The sequence below is a fragment of the Narcine bancroftii genome, chromosome 2, assembly GCF_036971445.1.
Source record: "Narcine bancroftii isolate sNarBan1 chromosome 2, sNarBan1.hap1, whole genome shotgun sequence".
Lineage (NCBI taxonomy): Eukaryota > Metazoa > Chordata > Chondrichthyes > Torpediniformes > Narcinidae > Narcine > Narcine bancroftii.
In genome coordinates this window covers 82,777,789-82,796,834 of record NC_091470.1, presented here as the reverse complement: position 1 = coordinate 82,796,834, position 19,046 = coordinate 82,777,789, and the positions used below count along the sequence as shown (strand labels likewise).

The window sequence follows — 19,046 nt, the reverse complement described above, 5'->3', positions numbered from 1 at the left end:
ATATTCTATCATATTTTGAAGTTAACATTATGTTCGTAGAATCTGTGATGACATCAATCATTTAACTGTTAGGCTGTCAAATTGGCATTCTTGTGTGATGCTTTCTCTAAACTTTCCACTTTAGAATACTTTACAAGGTTAAAATGGAAACAAATGTTTAAACAACATTGAAATCTGAACAGGAATAAAGTCTCAAATGGATTTTGCGTTATCGAATGGTCGTTGCTACTGGCTTTTTTATTCCTTTATAATAAATTCTAATGCAGTGTCTTGTGCAAGTAAATGACAGGATCATCTTTAATTCTCTTTTTGGGATAATGGATTAAAACATTCCAGTGTTTTACACAGGTGTTGGTGCCTACTCCGCTGCCTCTGGTTGGAAAGCATATTGGACCAAGGAAGGACCATTCTGGTCAGAGGACTCGTGATAATGATGAAAGCAGTGGCCCGACTACAACAGTTTTTGTAGGCAATATATCTGAGAAAGCGTCTGATATGTTAATTAGGCAGTTATTAGCGGTAAGTTTATATTTCCTTCTTTTTAATAGATGTAACATTTTTCTTGTTTCTTTCCAAGTTTGGTGGTAGTAGAATATGATTCAGTGCGTGCTGGTAGCGGCATTATCTCAGTAAAGATTATTTGTGAGCTTGGATGTTATTGTTGAACTATTTAATCAGAAGTTAAATGCAGTTAATAAGGATGCTTTGTGCAGAAGCACATTAATAAAGGAATCTCACATTATAGCTAAAAATGTGGATAAAACAATCTGCATAGTGTACTTCAGTTATTAGTTACTTTGCAAGCCATTAGAGAAATTCAGTATTTGGGTGGGTGAGTGCATATTCCAACTGTATTTCATATTGTAAAATGGTTTGTTTCCCCACCCATGCCTCAATACTGTAGGATCTTGCGGATTGCACATTAGAATGGAGAGGATGCAAGGATTTTTTAGGGGCATTGATAAGTATAAACAGTTCAGCTGTTGCATCAACATCCTAGAGAATTTGCCCTGATACATGTACATTAGGATCAAAAGAGGCATTTACTTCTAACTAGTTTAGGAAGGCCAATGTAATGTGAGGTCAGGCACATATCTTGTCCTGACAAAGCTCGTTAGCTATTTCAATAGGCATGCTTGCATTAGCTTTCTGATTGGCTAAAGCTCTGCAGGCAATTTTTTTTGTATGTAGTTTGGGATTTGTGACAATCTAAGGAATTTCCCCATCCCACCTCTCTGTCCTTTCTTGCCCGTGCCTGGGGCTCCCTTCCTCTGGGGTTTGCAGTTTTCTGCCTGTTGCCTGTCCGCCAGCCTCTTGCCTTTCCTGAGAGCAGTGCTCAACACCCTCCTATTCCATATCGTTTAGATAGGCTGACCAGGTTATCTGTGCTGCCTGTGGGAATAGCATCTTGGCAAGTATCAAGGAATTTAATTGCTCCATTGTGATTCAGAAGGTAAGAAACTGGTCTACTTTTATCAATTAACTAATAGCTGGAGTAAAAGTATGAAAATGAAATCTTTTGTATTATTAAAGAAAAGTTGAAAGCCAATTTGAAACAGTTAGGTGTGTCTCTATCAATATTTTCTCTGTGAGGAGTGTTTTGCAGCTCTTGCAGACTATTTGGTAGGAATCCATTCCCCTTGGTTGGCCAAGGAGAATGTGGTTGGTTGTCAGTCAAAATAGCTTTCCTCAAGCATAGTCTGAGACAACGAATGGTTGCAAAATCTGTAAAGTCTGTTCAATGCTTCCCTTCAGATCTACAGTTTCCCACACATCCTTTCACTTCTTTGTTTTGGTGATAAATTTATTTCAGATGAAAAAACAAAAATTATAGAATGTTTAAAGCTATGATTGCCAGTAATTAGATTTTCAAAAGTTTGGTAATTGAAATACATTAAAAAAAAAATCTTCAGCGACATCTAACAGAGACAGAACTTAATCCAGTCCTTGCTTCCCTGGGCAAAAGAGCCTGCTCTTGCCCTAACCCATGAATCCACCTCAACTTTTTCAATCCTCATGTATGCTTGTTTTGACCATGATAAAATGGATTATTGGCCATCTTTAATTCTGTTTTACTTTTATAAACACCTATAAACATTCAAATTGAGATGTTCCTTGCAAAACTATCCTGAATGAGCTAATATTTTGTAATAGTTACTGTAATAATCCTCTCAATTTCTAGAAATGTGGCTTGGTTTTGAGCTGGAAGAGAGTTCAAGGAGCTTCAGGAAAGTTGCAAGGTATGTTGGTACAATTCTAACACTGAAATTCTAGAGCTAGTTATCTGCCAGGTTTCACCTACTCAAATTTTTCTTGATACAGCTTCTAAACAATAATTGTATATATGCCAGAGAAATTATTACATGAAAAAGAATTTTTTGAAGTGTGTACCTAGATGTTTTGAAATATTCAGGCAGTTCATCTCACAAATGTTTTTAAATGTGCATTACCTTTCCCGTCTCCACCCAGGTGTAGGGAGCTTATAGAAATTTACTGAAGAAATCACTTATCTTTTGCTTTACAAGGAAATGGAAAGGGGGGTGGGGTGGTGTCATTTCTTGCATTGATCATGATGATCTCTAGGGACAAGCTAATTGTGACTACGTTGTTGAAATTAACTCTTAAAGTTGCTGTACTCAAATATAGTTTCTCAAAAATAGTTATTGGTAGCAGCTTACTTGACATTTGATGCATGTCAAATTGTGATGTTCACAAAATATGCGGCAGATTTAAACTAACGTCACCTCAAAAAATTGTCCTGTCCATTTCAAGTACTCCATTCGCATGTTCTCTGCTCCTGTAAGTTTCAACCTTCTCCACATTTATCCCAGATTGTGGCAGTTGAAACTGGATTTATTTCTCTTTTTGCATTTCGCATCACAGTTCTGACTTCTGAGAAAATTTGTATTTTGGTTACCAAACCTTCTGCTGTGAAGCACTTGTGTTATGCTTGTTCTTTCAAGAAGAACGACTTTACACTTAACCAACCTCATTTTCCTTGAGCTGCTTTAACTGACTTCCAACAACAAATGCTCGCGACTCCCTTCTGCCCAACTGCGTGCATTACATGCTAGGAAATGTAGTTCTTATTTACGTACATAATAACATATCTTTCCCCTTTTGAAAAAAAAACTAAACAATACTATGTCTACATTACAAAAGTATCTACATTCTGTGGTCAGTCTCTTTCCATCAGTTGCATCTGATGACTTCTGGCTTCACAAAGTTTTTCAAGTTCATTCAGGGTATCAGCAAGATTCAGCTGAAGTTCAGAAATCCGTGAAAAGGATCCTGTTTATCAGCAAGTTCACGAACAATCACCAGTAGCTGTTGATTTTGCTGCTGCAGTTCCTCAACATTATGATAGGGTACCAGATGCTGAGAAATCAATTCAGAAGAATTGCTTTTGTCAATAGAACTAAGCTTCATCTTCATGTAAAATGACTTCCTCGCGCATCTTCTAGATCCAACAAAAGCACCCTATTATGCTGTGAAAGATCTGACACTTGCATTTTGTATCTCTACTTCTCCCTCTTGAGTAATGAAGAATGCTTATTCGCCTCATCAGTGCATTTTTATAAATGGCTAATTTCCTTCATTTTATGAGAGATTTGCTACAGATTTTAGAACATGTTCATATTCTTCATGCAAGCACTTCAGAAACTGAGCTTTCATCTCCATTTCTTTCACTATTTCATCCAAATATTTATTCATTCTCTTATTTTCCTGCTTTGCTGATATCAATTGATCTTGGGCTTCAACATATCCTCTATACAACTCTGTGAGCTTCATTCCAGGCTTCACAATCTTGGCCACAGCTTCTGCAGTGAGTGACATAGCTGCCAGATCCTCCTCTGATAGTGTGGCAGCTCCTTTAAAGTTTGTAGTTGAGCAAAAATGATTTGCATTTTCCAATTCCTTATTGTGAAGAGATTCTTCAAGTTGTTTTCTTAAGAGTTCAGATTCTTGTATCTATATATTCTTATCATCTCTTGCAGCTATTCTTTCTTTTAGATGCAGCTGAAGTCACTGATTAGACTCTTGTCAGTAATCTGTCCACTATGTCTGTCAGACACTTATTGTGTTCTTCATTCATTGTCTCTCTCTCTGTCGGGGTCTTTTCAGTTCCTGATTCTTCAAGCTGAATCTCTAAATGCCTCAAATATTCTACTATGCTGCCAGGCCACTCTTCAACCTTTGTCAGAGCTGCAATTCACTGTGCAAATTCAGCTTCTACTTCTGGTAATGTTCTCTCCAGTGTAGCTTGTCTCTTTTAATTTCACCGGATATAGTGAGGGTCTAGTAATCGTCCATAGATAACAGATTCAACTGTGCTCCAGTGTCGAGCTTAAATGGAATTACTGTCTCATTCACTGGAACGATCCATTTCACTTTGCCAGCATCAGTCTGAAGTAAATCTGTGAAGAATTCCTCCATTTCTTCGTCCACTGTGTATGCCTTTCTCTTGGTATTCCCTGCTTTGCACCACTTTGCAAAATAATGATTCTTCCCAGGTTTATAGCGAGACTTTCTATAGGCAGGACACATTTTGGAATAGATCTACCTCTGCACCTGCTGCATTAAATTTTTTTTTTGTTCCTCTTGGTCCTCAATTGAGGTTACCCACAATGCATTGGGTTCCATTCAGTCATGGAAAAAATAACTAGCAAAATCATCTGCAGTCCAAGGCTTTGGGGTATTTTTTAATGTCCACAAGCATGTTTAAAACTATTCAAAAAAAATGTAATGAAAATAAATATGATTAAGAAAATATAAAAATGTTAACATAATTAAAACAACTTGGAGCACCACAAGTTTTAGTAATTCACTCAAATGAATGGGTCAGCATTTATGGAACAGCTCTTACAAAGCTGATGGGGGCAATGCCATGAGTCATTATCCCAGCATGTGAGAACACTGCTCTGCACTGGGTTTAATTATGGGGCAGCAGGTCAGATCCCATCAGTAGGCCAATATAAACAATTCCTTAAATGCTGTCTTAATTATAAATAATGTGGAAACAAGCTTTTTGGCCCAACTTGTCTACACCAACTGAAATGTGTGATCCACACTAATCCCACCTGCCTATGTTTGGCCCATATCCTCTGAACCTATTCTGTCCATATATCAGTCTAAATTCTTCTTAAACAAGGTGTTAAAATTCATCAATCAAGAAGCTTCAGTGCACCAATCTTGTGCTGCTTTTCATGTTAGTATTCTTGCCTAAGATGATGGAAGACCCTATTTTTAATACCCTGCTCCATTATCTGCTCTTTTATGTGCTTTTTAAATTATTGGTAACTAAAGTTAATTCAAAATAAAGAATTTAAATTGCTCTGCAAAATTTTAGGTCACCTAATTATTGTAAAGTAACTATAAATTGCTCCCTTTAGCTGAACTGCATGCTGGGGAGAAATAGGAGATGAATTATTTCATAAAATGTTCATTGTTGCAGGACCCAATAGAATTAAAAATTGGCCTGTCATTTAATTGAAAGTGCAGATGTAAGCTTACTGTAAAAACTAATAAATGATCTACCTTTATAAAGCGATCATATCCATTAAAGGAATATCTATCATGGAATATTCACTGAGGTGTCCACAGTTATTCCTGAAAAATATTTTGTTATGCAAAATTTTGGTGAAGAAAGTCTGGGTGCAGTGCATTATAAATATTTTGGTTGAATGTATTGCAAGCTACTTGTTATGGCAAGGAATAGGTTTTTAAATCAAAGCCATGTCGAAGTCATGCACAGGGAAAATTTGTAAATGGAATCATAAATCGAAGTATTACTGTTCAATCTTATGTGAAAATGTGCATGTTCCTATTTCAATTCTGTGTGGTAATCGAGCAGTGAAATTACTACAATTTTTGCAATTTAAAATGCAAACATGTCCTGAATAAACAGAATGAACACATCTTATTTTTATTTTGCTAGCATTCGGATTTTGTGAGTACAAAGAACCAGAATCTACACTACGAGCATTACGATTATTGCATGAACTTCAAGTAGGAGACAAAAAGCTTCTTGTAAAAGTAGATGCAAAGACCAAAGCCCAACTGGATGAATGGAAGGCCAAAAAGAAAGGAGTCAATGGAGTATGTTGCACTTTATAAGTATCTGTTTATTTATTCAAAAATCAACACTATAGTTTTTTTTTAAATGCTGACTCGATTCTGAAACAGAAACAGTAAATTCTGCAGATCAGGCAGCATCTGGTGGAGAGAGAACAAAGTTAATGTTTCAGGTCAATTGCCTTTCATTAGAACTTGGCATTTAATATGTCTGACAAATTTGAAAGAATAATAAGATTGATTTCTATTCAGTTATGCATTGTGGTAGTGTTAGATGAGCATAAGATCTGAAGCCACATTTTGCTCTGTGGTTAAATTACTGAGTGAGCAATTGCAGTGCCTAAATTAATGGTCAAGAGACATTTATAAATCTCACCATGGCAGATGAGGGATTTAAATTTGCATAATAAAATTACATGTTTTTTTAAAAATAACTGCTCGTCTAAATAAGTGTGCAATATAACCAATAGATTGTTGTTAAATCCCATTTGAGTTTGTATTGCTCAGGAAAAGAAATTTGGTATCTAGTTTGTTTTAACTAATTCTAGGTGCATTTCAGTTGGTTAACTCTCAATTGCCCACTTGAAATTTTGGAATTGCTGCATTTAGAATCAGCCTAAGCACTGGAGTTGGATGAAACTCAGTTTGCATGTACTTTGCAAGGCTGATGAGGCATCATCATGTCATGAGCATTTGGCAATTAATGTCTCATTTGGAAGTGCTCTCCCCCATGAACCCCTATGCATAATTTCAAACATGGGGAAAGAAAACTCATCTGCTACCTGTCCTCACCAATAACACATCCCTCTTATTAAATAACACTTGAAGGATCACCGAAAGTCATGGAGCACAGAATGTTATCTGACCAACTTCAGTGTTCATCAACAAATGTTGATGGATGGGTAAGTTTGGAAGGGCATTGCTGTCAGATTGGGTCTGTAACAAAACTAATGGTTGAAACGACTGATCTCCTTACCAAGATTTGTTACAGATGCAACTATCTGCGTAATCGCAGCACAGTTTTCATGGTGACAGTTTTGCCTTCACATTAGTGGCCCATTATTGTAATTGTGAGCAATGGAATGGGCTCAGCACAGATTTGGCACCATAAGATGCAGATTGAACCATCAACAACAGAACTATCCCAATGCTATCTGTAATCTCAGAGATATTCCCCTTCATTGCAATTAAAACATTGAATTATCTTAGATTCCTGAGGTATGTGATAGAGCATGCTGTACCCTCATTGCCAGGTATATCTGATAATGTGGTGTGGTCCTGGTCACACTGCAGTGCAATGCAACAGTAACTTCATAGCCAGGTCAGATTATAGCTTTGTGGGTCTTGAATAACAGTGGGCAATAGAAGTACACCCCCATTTTTATCAATGACTGAGCCATTTGCCAAAATGCTAAGACCCAGAATGAACATTTGTTACATCATTTAACTTTCATAACTCCATCCTGAGCTCCTCTTGATCATACTTTCAGACCAATTCTTTCTATTCTGCCTTTTACCAAGAACTGGCCAAGTTAGTCCAGATTACATCCTGGCTGTAATCCTGAAGATTTAAGCTATTGAATCAGCTTTATCTCTAGTACAGGTAGATTACTCACATCAACCTGACATTTTATAAAGTTGTCTGCATAAAGAGAGACCTTGAGTTCAATCCCTTTCCTCCATATCCCCAAGATGTCCCTGCACTCACGAATTGCAATTGTCAGTGGTTCAATCGCCAGATCAAATAATAAAGGGCTTAACAGGCATCCTTAACTAGTGCCATGTTGCAATTCAAAAGCTGAGATTGTTGTAAATTAATAAAAATTTTGGCAGATGGCTGTGAGTGCAATAATTTAACTCCCGGAATAAAATCAGACTCAAAATTAAATTTTTCAAGGGCTGTAAACAGTTATGTCCATTCTATACGATCAAAAGCTTTTTTAACATCCAATGAAAGATTACACTTGAGTTTTCTTGGAAGGCAAATACATAATACTCATTTAAATAAGAATATCGGTTTTTAATAAACCCTGTTTTATCTTCAGAAATACTGACAGTAAAATGTTTTCCATCCTATTGGCTAAAACTTTTAGCATCGATATCAGTAAGGAGATCGGTCTATAGGAAGAACATTTGGATGTGTCCTTACATTTGCAATTAAAGATGTGCGCACCTCATTAAATGAATCTGGAAGTTTACCCTGTTTAAACAAATATACAAAAACTACCTTTCTATAAGGTGTGAGTAATTGAAAAAATAATTTGAAAAATTCCACAGGAAACCTATTGGTTCCAGGTGCCTTTCCAGACTGTAAGAAGGAAATAGCAACTGCTATTTCCACTTGCGAAATAAATTCATCCAGCATAATTTGTCTATCTGAAGAAATCGTGGAGATATTCAATCTAAGAAATTTTCCATCAAATCACAGTCATTTGTACATTTGGAAGAGAATAGTTTGGAATAGAATCTTTTAAATGTATTTATCTACAAATGATCCAAAGTCATAATACCTTTATCTTTACAAATCTTTATAAAATGACGTTTAGCACCAAATCCTCTCAATTGGTTGGCCAAAAACTTAACAGATTTATCAACATGAATGTAAAATTGACTGTGATTTCAAAAGTTGGCATTCAGCTGGATTTGTTGCAAGATCAAATTTAGTTTTTAATTTCAATCTGCTTTTTGTAAACATCTAAGTTTTTAGTTTGAGCGTATTGTTGATCTAACTTTAATTTGTTTAATTAACTTTTTAGTCTTTTTTAAAAAAAGTATACAAAATTATTTGCCCCCAAGACAAGCCTCCAAGGTATCCCATATAACTAAATTGGAGGTCTCTGAAGAGAGATTAATATCAAAAAATTATCTGTTCTTCCATAAATTTAACAAAGTCCTTATCTGATAATAACATTGAACTAAAACGCCAGTGTCTTTTATCTTGAGGAAAATTCAAAGATATTGTAATGTGGGCATGGCCAGATATTACAATAATATTGTAACGTGGGCATGGCCAGATATTACAATGATATTGTAACGTGGGCATGGCCAGATGTTACAATGATATTGTAATGTGGGCATGGCCAGATATTACAATGATATTGTAACATGGGCATGGCCAGATATTACAATGATATTGTAACGTGGGCATGGCCAGATATTACAATATTGTGGTATTCACAAGAATGAGTTAATGAGATAAAATGATTGTCAATAAAAAATGAGTACTTATGAACTCGGGAGAGGTCAGTTTTAACAGCTTTCAGAAAGCATGATACATCCAAAACAAAACTTGCTTTTCATCATCCTGAATATTCGCGCATTTGGTGGCCATCTATATAATTATTCGTGTGATTATTTTGGAATTGGCAGCACCAGTTTTGCCAAGTGCTCCCTCATTTTAGGCCCATGGATGAAAGAAAAATAGAGGGTTATGAGGTTGGAATGGTTTAGTACTTATTTTTTTTGGTAGGAATATGTAGATTGGCCTGTGCTGTAATGTTCTATGTTCAATCCCATAAAGTAAGAAAACATTTTGGAAAGTATGAAAAGAATTGGGTGTAAAATGAAAGAAATACTTTAGCGAAAATGACACCTGCGTGGAAACTCTTAATATTAGTTGAGTTTATTTACACAAAAAATTGAAGCAAAAAATTTCAGTGATCAGGAAAAAAATGTTTAAGACTGTATAGGTGACAGAAGTGGGAAGACCAACTTATTTTATTGTGGCACTATATGTGTCATGTGTCACTCTTTAGCTTTTTGTGATGCATCTACTGTTCACACTTAAATACTAATTTTGCCTCTATGTAATTTGATAACTTCTGTGGGTAAACAAAAGTTCACAAAGATGGTGTTGAAAATTAGTAAAAGTACTTAAGTGTATATGATATATAGAAATTGCACATTTGATTGAGAAACCTTTGGAGTAAAATGGGCAGTGTTCAAATATGAATAATCAGCTATATTGCAGGTACATAAATAAAATCAAAGCAAAATCATGGATGTAAGTTGATGCAGTCTACAGGATGGAAAACAGGCATTTTGTTTCTGCTGTGAAAGGCTTAATCTGTATACCAGATTTTTATCAATCATTAATATTGAATATATTTTAATTCTTGCTGTATTTTGAAGGATACGAAAACAGAAGACTCATCAGATGATGTTGTGGATGATGAAACCAAGAGGAGAGATTTGATTGTTAAGGGAGCAATAGAGGGATTAATAAGAGAATACTCTAGTGAACTAAATGCACCCTCTCAAGATCAAGATGCACATCCTAGAAAGAAGAAAAAGGAAAAGAAAGAGGAGGTACTTCAATGTAGCTATAACAGCTCTACATTTTGCCTTCCAAATATATAATTAGCACAAAATTGAGAGTTGCAAGTTTAAAAAGAATACATTGCTGGGTGAAAGGGCTATTTTCTGTTTTTAGTGAGGGCAGTTACATTACAGAAAAAATGTAAAACTTACCTCCATCAGAAAATTGCTTAGTTTAAATATAAAGTTCAATCTGATGGTGGGAATTGGCACTGAATATAAATGTTTCAAAATTTCCTAGGTAATTCTTGTTTATTGTTACATGTTCTGAAATTCAGTGAAAGCTTTTGTGTGCTATCCAGGCAAGTCATCCTCTGCAAAGTGAAGTAGGTAATGAAAGAATAAAATTGACCTGCTTTCCTATTTATTACAACAGTTTTTAAAGATCAGATATTAAATAATGTCGGTGTTTAGGGGGGGCCTGGGGCTGCTTGAACAAAAACCACAAAGCAAATTTAGCAAAAGCAATCAGCAAAGGAAAAGGAGTGACAAAATAGAACTGGAACGTTGTTTTCAGATCTCATCTCCCTTTCCGGAGAAAATCTGATCGTGACAGAGGAATGCATTATAGGTTCACTGGATAGATAGCTCTCATGTCAGAGGGAAACACTGCCCTATGAGGAGGAACTAAACAGAATGGAAGATCCATCTTGTGTTGAGAAGAGTAAAAATGAAATGTTCAATAGGTGTCTTGACACCTATTGACATGTAGTTTCCACTGGCTTGAGTATACAGAACCAAGTTCCGATATGTGGCATGCAGGTTCAGGTGATGTGTTGTAACTGCATAGTGTGGGAGCTGGCGGAGCCTGTTGTGGTTCTTGATGACTATATCTGTAGCAAGTGTTCGTTATTTGAAGAATTCAGACTCAAAATTGATGGCCTGGAATCTGATCTTTAAAAACTGTGCTAGACCAGGGATGGGTGAGGTACCTGGACATTGGGGAGGCAGTCACACTCATTAGAATAGCTGCCTCACATTCGGTCTGCGGTCAGGGACGAGGGGGTATGACTGCAAGTGAAGCGGGTGGTGGGATCCAAGAGACAGTGTTGGAGGAGCCTCAGCCCTTGATCCTGTCTCACAAGTCAGGGATTCTTGCTCCATGTGTGGATAAGAGTAGGGGCTGTAGGAAGGATGAGCAACCTGACTGTGGCACTGTGGTTTAGGAAGCCATTCAAGTTGGGGTGGGGGAGAAGAGATGAGAAATAGAGTGGTAATTGGGGATAGTATAGTTTGAGGAATAGACAATGTTCTCTGTTGCAGGGAAACAGCATCCCAAAGGCTGTGTTGTCTGCCTGGTGCCAGGGATCAGGACATTCTATCTGACCTGCAGAAGAATTTTCAGTGGGAGTGGAAAATCCAGTTGTTGTGGTCCATCTGAGTACCAACTATGAAGGTCGAATGAGCAAAGAGGTTCTGCTAAGGGAATTTGAAGAGCTTGGGACCAAATTTTTAAAAAAATGGTAATCTTTGGATTACAACATGAGCCACACGCAAATTGGCACAAAATCCAGGAGATTAGAGAGTTAAATGATTGGTGTGGGTTCTAATTCATGGGAAATTGCACCAGTGTTGTGCAAGGAAGGATGGGCTCCACCTGAAACATGGTGGTATCTGGATCCTGCTGAATTGCATAACTAGGATTGTAGAGAGGGCTTTCAACTAAATAATGTGGGGGGGGGGGGGGGGGTTCAACAGATTGGAGAAGGATGGATAAAGTAAAAGCAAAAGCTGAGAGAAGTAAGAGTAGAGGGGATAAAAGTAAAGTACAAAAGGGGCAAAGATTCCCAGATTTTCAACTCATAATATGGGTACAGGGGCAATTAATCTGAATGCCTGTAGTACTTGAAACGAGCTCAGTGATTTAATGGCCGTTGCAGAAACTTGATTGCAGGGTGGAGAGGACTGGGAATTAAATGTCCAAGAATATCAGGTAATAAGGAAGGACAGACAGGAAGGTAAGGGAGGTGGGTTAGTGTTCTTAGTTAAGGATGAGACCAGGGCAATAGTGAGAGATGATGCAAGATCGAATGAGCAAACTGTTGAGTCCATTAGGGTAGAGATTAGGATAATAAAGGGGGAAAAAAAATCACTGGGTGGGAATTGTCTATTGGCCACCCAATAACATGACAGTGGCACAGGCATTAAACCAAGAAATATCAGAGGTATGTAAGGATGCAACAGCTTAGGGGGGACTTTAACTTGCACATTGGGTGAATCAGGTTGGTGGAGGCAACTTTGAGGAAGACTTCCTAGAATGCAAACTTGATGGCTTTCTTGAACAGCATGTTACTGATCATGCTATCTTTTATCTGGTCCTAGTAAAATTAATGACCTTTTAGTTAAGGATCCTCCTGTATAAAGTGATCGGAGTACAATTGAGTTTATCGTAGAAATGGAGGGTACAATAGTTTGGTCTAAAACCAGTGTGTTGTGCTTAAACAAGGGGATGAGGGACGAGTTGGCCAAGGTAGGCTAGGAACGCAGGTTGTATGGAAGGATAGCTGAGGAACAGAGGAGGACTTTCAAATAAATTTTTCATGATGCTCAGCAAAAGTATATTCCAGTTTAAAATAAAAACAAGGACAATCAGGGTGGGGACAGCCAGTCTTGGATAACTAAGGAAATCAAGGAAGACATCAAACCAAAAGCTCATGCGTATAAAGTTGCCAAGTGGAACAGGAACTAGAAGATTGAGAAAACTTTAAGAATCAATAAAGAACCACGAAGCAAGCAATAAAGAGAGGGAAGGTGGGCCATGAGAAAAGATTTTCCCAAAATATAAAAACAGACAGTAGAAGTTTTTATAATTATTATATAAAGTACAAAAGGGTAGCTAAAGTATAAGTTGGTCCCTTGGAAGATGAGAAAGGGGAACTGATATTGGATAAGGAGGAAATGGTTTTGAATAACTATATTGTGTCAGTATTCATGATGGACAAGTTGAACATGTCAAAGACTGGTATGATGGAAGGTGAGGACCTGGATGTAACAGCTAACACTAAAGAGGTTGTATTCAGAAAACTTGAGGATCTAAATCCATTGGTCCTGATGAAATGCATCACAGGGTACCAAAAGAAATGGCAGAAGTTATAGTTGAGGCTTTGGTGATAATTTACCAAAATTCTCTGGACTTTGAGCAGAGCCTGGTGGATTGGAAGATACTGAATGTCACGCCACTATTCAAAAAAAGGATGTAGGCAAAAGGCAAGGAACTGTAGACCAGTTAATTTAACATTTGTAGTTGGGAAAATGCTTGATGCTATCATTAAAGAAGAAATAGCAACGCATCAAGAGTGATTTGGATCCATCAGGCAGGCACAGCATGGATTCAGCAAATGTGGGTTTGACAGATTTACTGGAGTTCTTTGAGAATATAAGGAGTGCAATAGATAGAGGGGAGTAGGTGGACGTTGTTTACCTGGATTTCTAGAAGGTGTTCGATTAGCTGCTGCATCAGGCTTAATACAGAAGATAAGGATGTATGGAGTTGGGGGAAATGTTTTAACATGGATAGAAATTTGGTTAACCAATAAAAAGCTGAGAGTTAGGGTACAGGGATGTTTTTCTGGTTGGCAGTCTGTGGTGAACAGAGTGCTGCAGGGGTCAGCGCTGGGTCCACAATTGTTCACGATGTGCATAAACAATCTGCAAGAGGGACAGAGTGTAGTGTATCCAATTTTGCTGATGAGACTAAATTGAGTGGAAAAGTAAATTGTACACAGGATACGGTGAGTCTATAGAGAGATATAGATGGGTTAGTTGAGTGGGCAAGGGTCTGGCAGATGAAGTACAATGTTGGCAAATGTGAGGTAATTCACTTTGGAAGGGAAAATGGAAGATGAGAATATTATTTAAAAGGAGAGTGATTGCAGCATGCTGTAGTGCAGAAGGACTTGTGAATGAATTGCAAATGGTTGGTTTGCAGGTCCAGCAGGCTATCAAGAAGGGGACTGGAATGTTGGCCTTCATTGCTAGAGGGATTGATTTTAAGAGCAGGCTGTTAGGCCTGGTGAGACTATCTGTAGTACTGTGTGAGTTCCCGTCTCCTTACTTGAGGAGGGATGTACTGGCTTTGGAGGCAGTGCAGAGGTGGTTTACCAGGTTGATTCCAGAGATGAAAGGGTTAACCTATAAGAAAAGATGGTGGTTTGGAAGTGACAGATTGTTATATTTTATGTTTTAAAGGAGATAAATAGTGGCAGGTTTTTTAGTTGAGGTCACATACAAATACAAACACTTCAAAACAGGTCTAATTTAAAATGCTGGAGCTTTGCTCAAGCCAGATAATTCAGGCTCCGAGTGCCTTTGCAAACACTCTGAAGAGTGTCTATAAGGACTCCACAAGTAGATGTTAATTGGACATGCAGTGGAGTAATGGATTATTGTTTTGGAAAGCAACAGATGAACTAACTCATAAGATTAGGTCCAGATCCACAGTCTGTCTGAGTGCAGTTCGCTGTTCTAAGAGGGTCATGTGGTTTTCTCAGAGAGAGAGAGCGAGAGAGAGAGAAAGAATTAATTTCGACAGTTCAACAGATGGGTTGTGAGCTCTTAGTTCAGCTTGGTCAAACCTCTTGTGGTTCATAGAAGAGGAGATGGCTGGCTGTATAATGGTTCACTTGAAATTAAGAAAACAGAAAAGGAACTCTGGGGTGACCTGAAAGAAAGAGGTTATCATCTGGAAAACCCTGATGGGGCAAGTTTCTTTGGCAAGATACTCAAGTGGCTGATTGGAAGGGATTGGTTGTGGGTGTCCAACAACCAACAATTCTCTCCTTGAAAACTGCCAAGAACCTTCCTGAGTGGTAACCATTTACCTTTCAAGCACCAAAGCCTGGTGAAAATTCATAAATGTTAAATTCTGTGCACAGTATAAGAATTGCCTGATACCAGTGAACTTGGAGTGAGGTGAGGTTGGACTGTGAATCAAAGAACTTTCTGAACTTACACACACATTACATAAACGTGAGCTTCGAATCAAAAGGGGGTTAAGTTAATAGTGATGTTAGAGTTTGATCCTGTTTTCTTGTTTAAAGATAATTTAAAGCAACTTTTGTTTAAGTAACTATTTGTCTTGGTGAATTTGTATCGCTGTTGGGTTTTGGGGTCCTCTGGGCTCATAACATTTGTGGTCTCGTCTTTTCGGATTGAAAATTGGAGTTTTGGGATCTTAAATAAATATTTATTTATTAGTTAATTGTTTTTTCCAAGCTAATTTAAAGCTTCTTTGTGTGGGGAAAACATCAGCAATGGATTTTAGTACATTTTTGTCACAACCATCACCTGTGTAACTGCAGAGCAAGAGAAAAGAGGAACTGATGGTTATTTCTAAGGCATTAAAGCTGACTGAAGTCGAGCATTGGATGAGGAAAATACAAATACAGAGGATTATAGTGAAATATCATATAGGTGAGGGAAATTTGTTAATACTTAGAAAATTTTCCAGAGGATAGATCTGGAATTGGAATTGGAGAAATTGAGGGTGAAAGAAGAAAAAGAGAAATGGAGGGTGTTGGAAGAAAGAGTGAAACAGAACTTTGAGTTGCAGAAACACAAAATGAGGCAGAGGAAAAATGGAGACAATATGAGGCAGATGAAGCTGAAAAATAGAGAAGCTGAAAAACAAAGAGGAAGATGACACAGGATATGAGTTGAAAAACGGAGGGAGGAAATTGAAAGGAACAGTTTCAATTAGAGAAGTTTAAAAATTGAGATGGAGGGAGCTAAGAGAATTGAGACTATAACTCCTGGGGAGAAGTTTTTGGCTAGAAGAGAGGTAAATCTAGTTCCCCCTTTTGATGAGGGAGATATAGATACATATTATCAGCTTTTTGAAAAGGTTGCTCTGAGCTCAAGATGGTCAAAAGAAAAATGGCCTCTTATGCTCCAAAGTGTATTAAAGGGAAAAGCACAAATTGCATACTCTGACTACAGAGCAAGTGGCAAATTCTGATACTGTTAAATAGCAGTGTTGAAAGCTTAGGAGTTGGTTTCAGAAGTATATTAACAAAAATTTAGGAGTTTGGTTAAAAACATGGAACCAATCTTGTATGGATTTTGACCATTGAAGAAATAAATAATGATTTTGACAGATTGAGAGAATTGATATTAATTGAGGAAATTAAAAGGTGTGTTCCAAATGAGATTAAATTATACCTGTATGAGGGGGATGTGGCAGCAAATGCCAAGGTTAACAGATGAATATGCCTTGATTCACAAAAATAAATTTCAGACTAGTAAGCCTTTTCAGAGGGTTAATGTGGAGCAGACTAGTAAACCTGTTCAGAAGGTTAATGTGGAGCAGACGAGTAAACCTGTTCAGAAGGTTAATGTGGAGCAGACGAGTAAACCTGTTCAGAAGGTTAAAGTGGAGCAGACGAGTAAACCTGTTCAGAAGGTTAATGTGGAGCAGACGAGTAAACCTGTTCAGAAGGTTAATGTGGAGCAGACGAGTAAACCTGTTCAGAAGGTTAATGTGGAGCAGACGAGTAAACCTGTTCAGAAGGTTAATGTGGAGCAGACGAGTAAACCTGTTCAGAAGGTTAATGTGGAGCAGACGAGTAAACCTGTTCAGAAGGTTATTGTGGAGCAGACGAGTAAACCTGTTCAGAAAGTTAATGTGGAGCAGACTAGTAAGTCTGAAATTAAGTCTGGGGAGAATGTTAAGAGAAAAGATGAAGGTAAGGTGGGAAAGGACAGAATTTCTGGATTTGTATGTCATTTCTGATCCCGGATGATCCCCAAAATGTTATGAACCCAGAAGATCCCAAAGCCTAGCAGCAATACAAATTCACCAAGACAAATGGTTACTTAAACAAGAGTTGCTTTAAATTATCTTTAAACAAGAAAACAGGATCAAACTCTAACATTACTATTAACTTAACCCCCTTTTAATTCGAAGCTCACGTTTATGTAATGTATGTGTAAGTTCAGAAAAGTTCTTTGATTCACAGTCCAATCTCACCTCACTCCAAGTTCACTGGTATCAGGCAATTCTTATACTGTGCACAGAATTTAACATTTATGAATTTTCACCAGGCTTTGATGCTTGAAAGGAAAATGGTTCCCGCTCAGGAAGGTTCTTGTCAGTTTTTAGGGAGAGAATTGTTGGTTGTTGGACACCCACATCTGATCCCTTCCAATCAACCACTTGAGTATCTTGCCAAAGAAACTTGCCCCATCAGGGTTTTCCAGATGATAACCTCTTTCTTTCAGGTCACCCCAGAGTTCCTTTTTTGTTTTCTTAATTTCAAGTGAACCATTATACAGTAAGCCATCTCCTCTTATATGGACCACAAGGGGTTTGACCAAGCTGAACTAAGAACTCACAACCCGTCTTCAAAATGGGATTTTTCCACAAGCGTGCCAGCTTATCATGTTGCAGGCCCAGCTGCTGCAATACTCTCTCTCCGCTCTTTCTCTCCTCTCTCTCTCCCCTTCCGCTCCCCCCCCCCCCCCCCCCGTGCTCTCTCTCTTTCTCACACACACACAATTTGTAACAGCGGACTTTACTCAGACTATGGCTTCACACCTAATCTTCCAAGTTACTTCATCTGTGGCTTTCCAAAACAATAATCCATTACTCCCAATGTCCAATTGACACCTATTTGTAAAGTCCTTATAGGCATTCTTCAAAGTTTTTGCAAACAATTCAGAGCCTGGACTATCTGACTTGAGCAGAGCTCCATCATTTTAAATGAGATCTGTTTTGAAGTGTTTGTATCTGTGTGTGACCTAAACTCAAAAGCCTCCCACAATTTATCTCCTTTAAAACCTATCTATATACGATATAAAATATAACATCATCTGGCACAGGCACTACTTTCTGGAATTTATATGAATGAGAGGGGGTCTTGTAGAAACGTATAAAATTATGAAAGGCTTAGATAAGATGGAGGTAGGTAAATTGTTTAAATTGATAAAGTAAACAACTAGGGAACAGCATCAAGATCTAGGAAAATAGATTTTGGATGGAGATGAGGGGGAACTGCTTTTCCCGAGGGTGGTGAATCTGGAATTCTCTGCCCATTGAAGCAGTGGAGGCAAACTTAGTAAACATATTTAGGATGAGGTTGGATAGATTTTTACATTGTAAGGGATTTGGGGAAAAGGCAGATAGGTGGTGATGAACCTACCGGATGGCCTACTCCTGCTCCTCTTTCTTGTGCTCTAATTGTTAACCTAAGAGTTTATGGTAGTTGAGGTGAACCCTGAAATTGCATCCCAATATTCTACCTTATGAAAAGAATATGAACTTTAATCCAGTTAAACTTAAGATCATTTTTAGCAGTGCCTGGATCATATGCAAAACCAAAATTTTCACCATCTTTCCGCACATGATGATAAACTTGGTAAAATTTGAGTATGAATGATAATAATCTGGTCTTTGAGGAAGATAAGGCAGTAAAAGGAAATCAAAAATATATTTATCTTGTGACAGCAGTGTGCATTTGAGAAGTAAGCTGCAAGTTCTTGAGATACAATTGTGCAAGTAGGTTCATCAGTACATTCTGAACTGAAATGTAGTGTTAACATTTAAGGAACTGAAAATAGACAAGCTTCTTGAGTTAATGTGAGAACAGTGGTTAACTCTGGCAGTTATGTTTACATTTATTATTTCTGCTATTTTGGGAGTGTAATTCAGCTCAAAT

The 19,046-nt window shown here is 37.6% G+C and overlaps 1 protein-coding gene across 14 annotated transcripts in view; it reads left to right on the top strand.

Annotated features, from left to right (window-relative positions):
• The window catches only part of rbm25b (RNA binding motif protein 25b), a 100,691-nt gene that overhangs the window by 56,032 nt on the left and 25,613 nt on the right, over positions 1–19,046 (top strand). For all 14 annotated transcript variants that reach the window (XM_069917273.1, XM_069917280.1, XM_069917271.1 and 11 more), the window contains 4 exons: positions 349–519; positions 2,183–2,240; positions 5,939–6,099; positions 10,207–10,383. In XM_069917273.1, the coding sequence (XP_069773374.1) occupies positions 349–519; positions 2,183–2,240; positions 5,939–6,099; positions 10,207–10,383 (567 nt within the window). The remainder of the gene's footprint in view (positions 1–348; positions 520–2,182; positions 2,241–5,938; positions 6,100–10,206; positions 10,384–19,046) is intronic.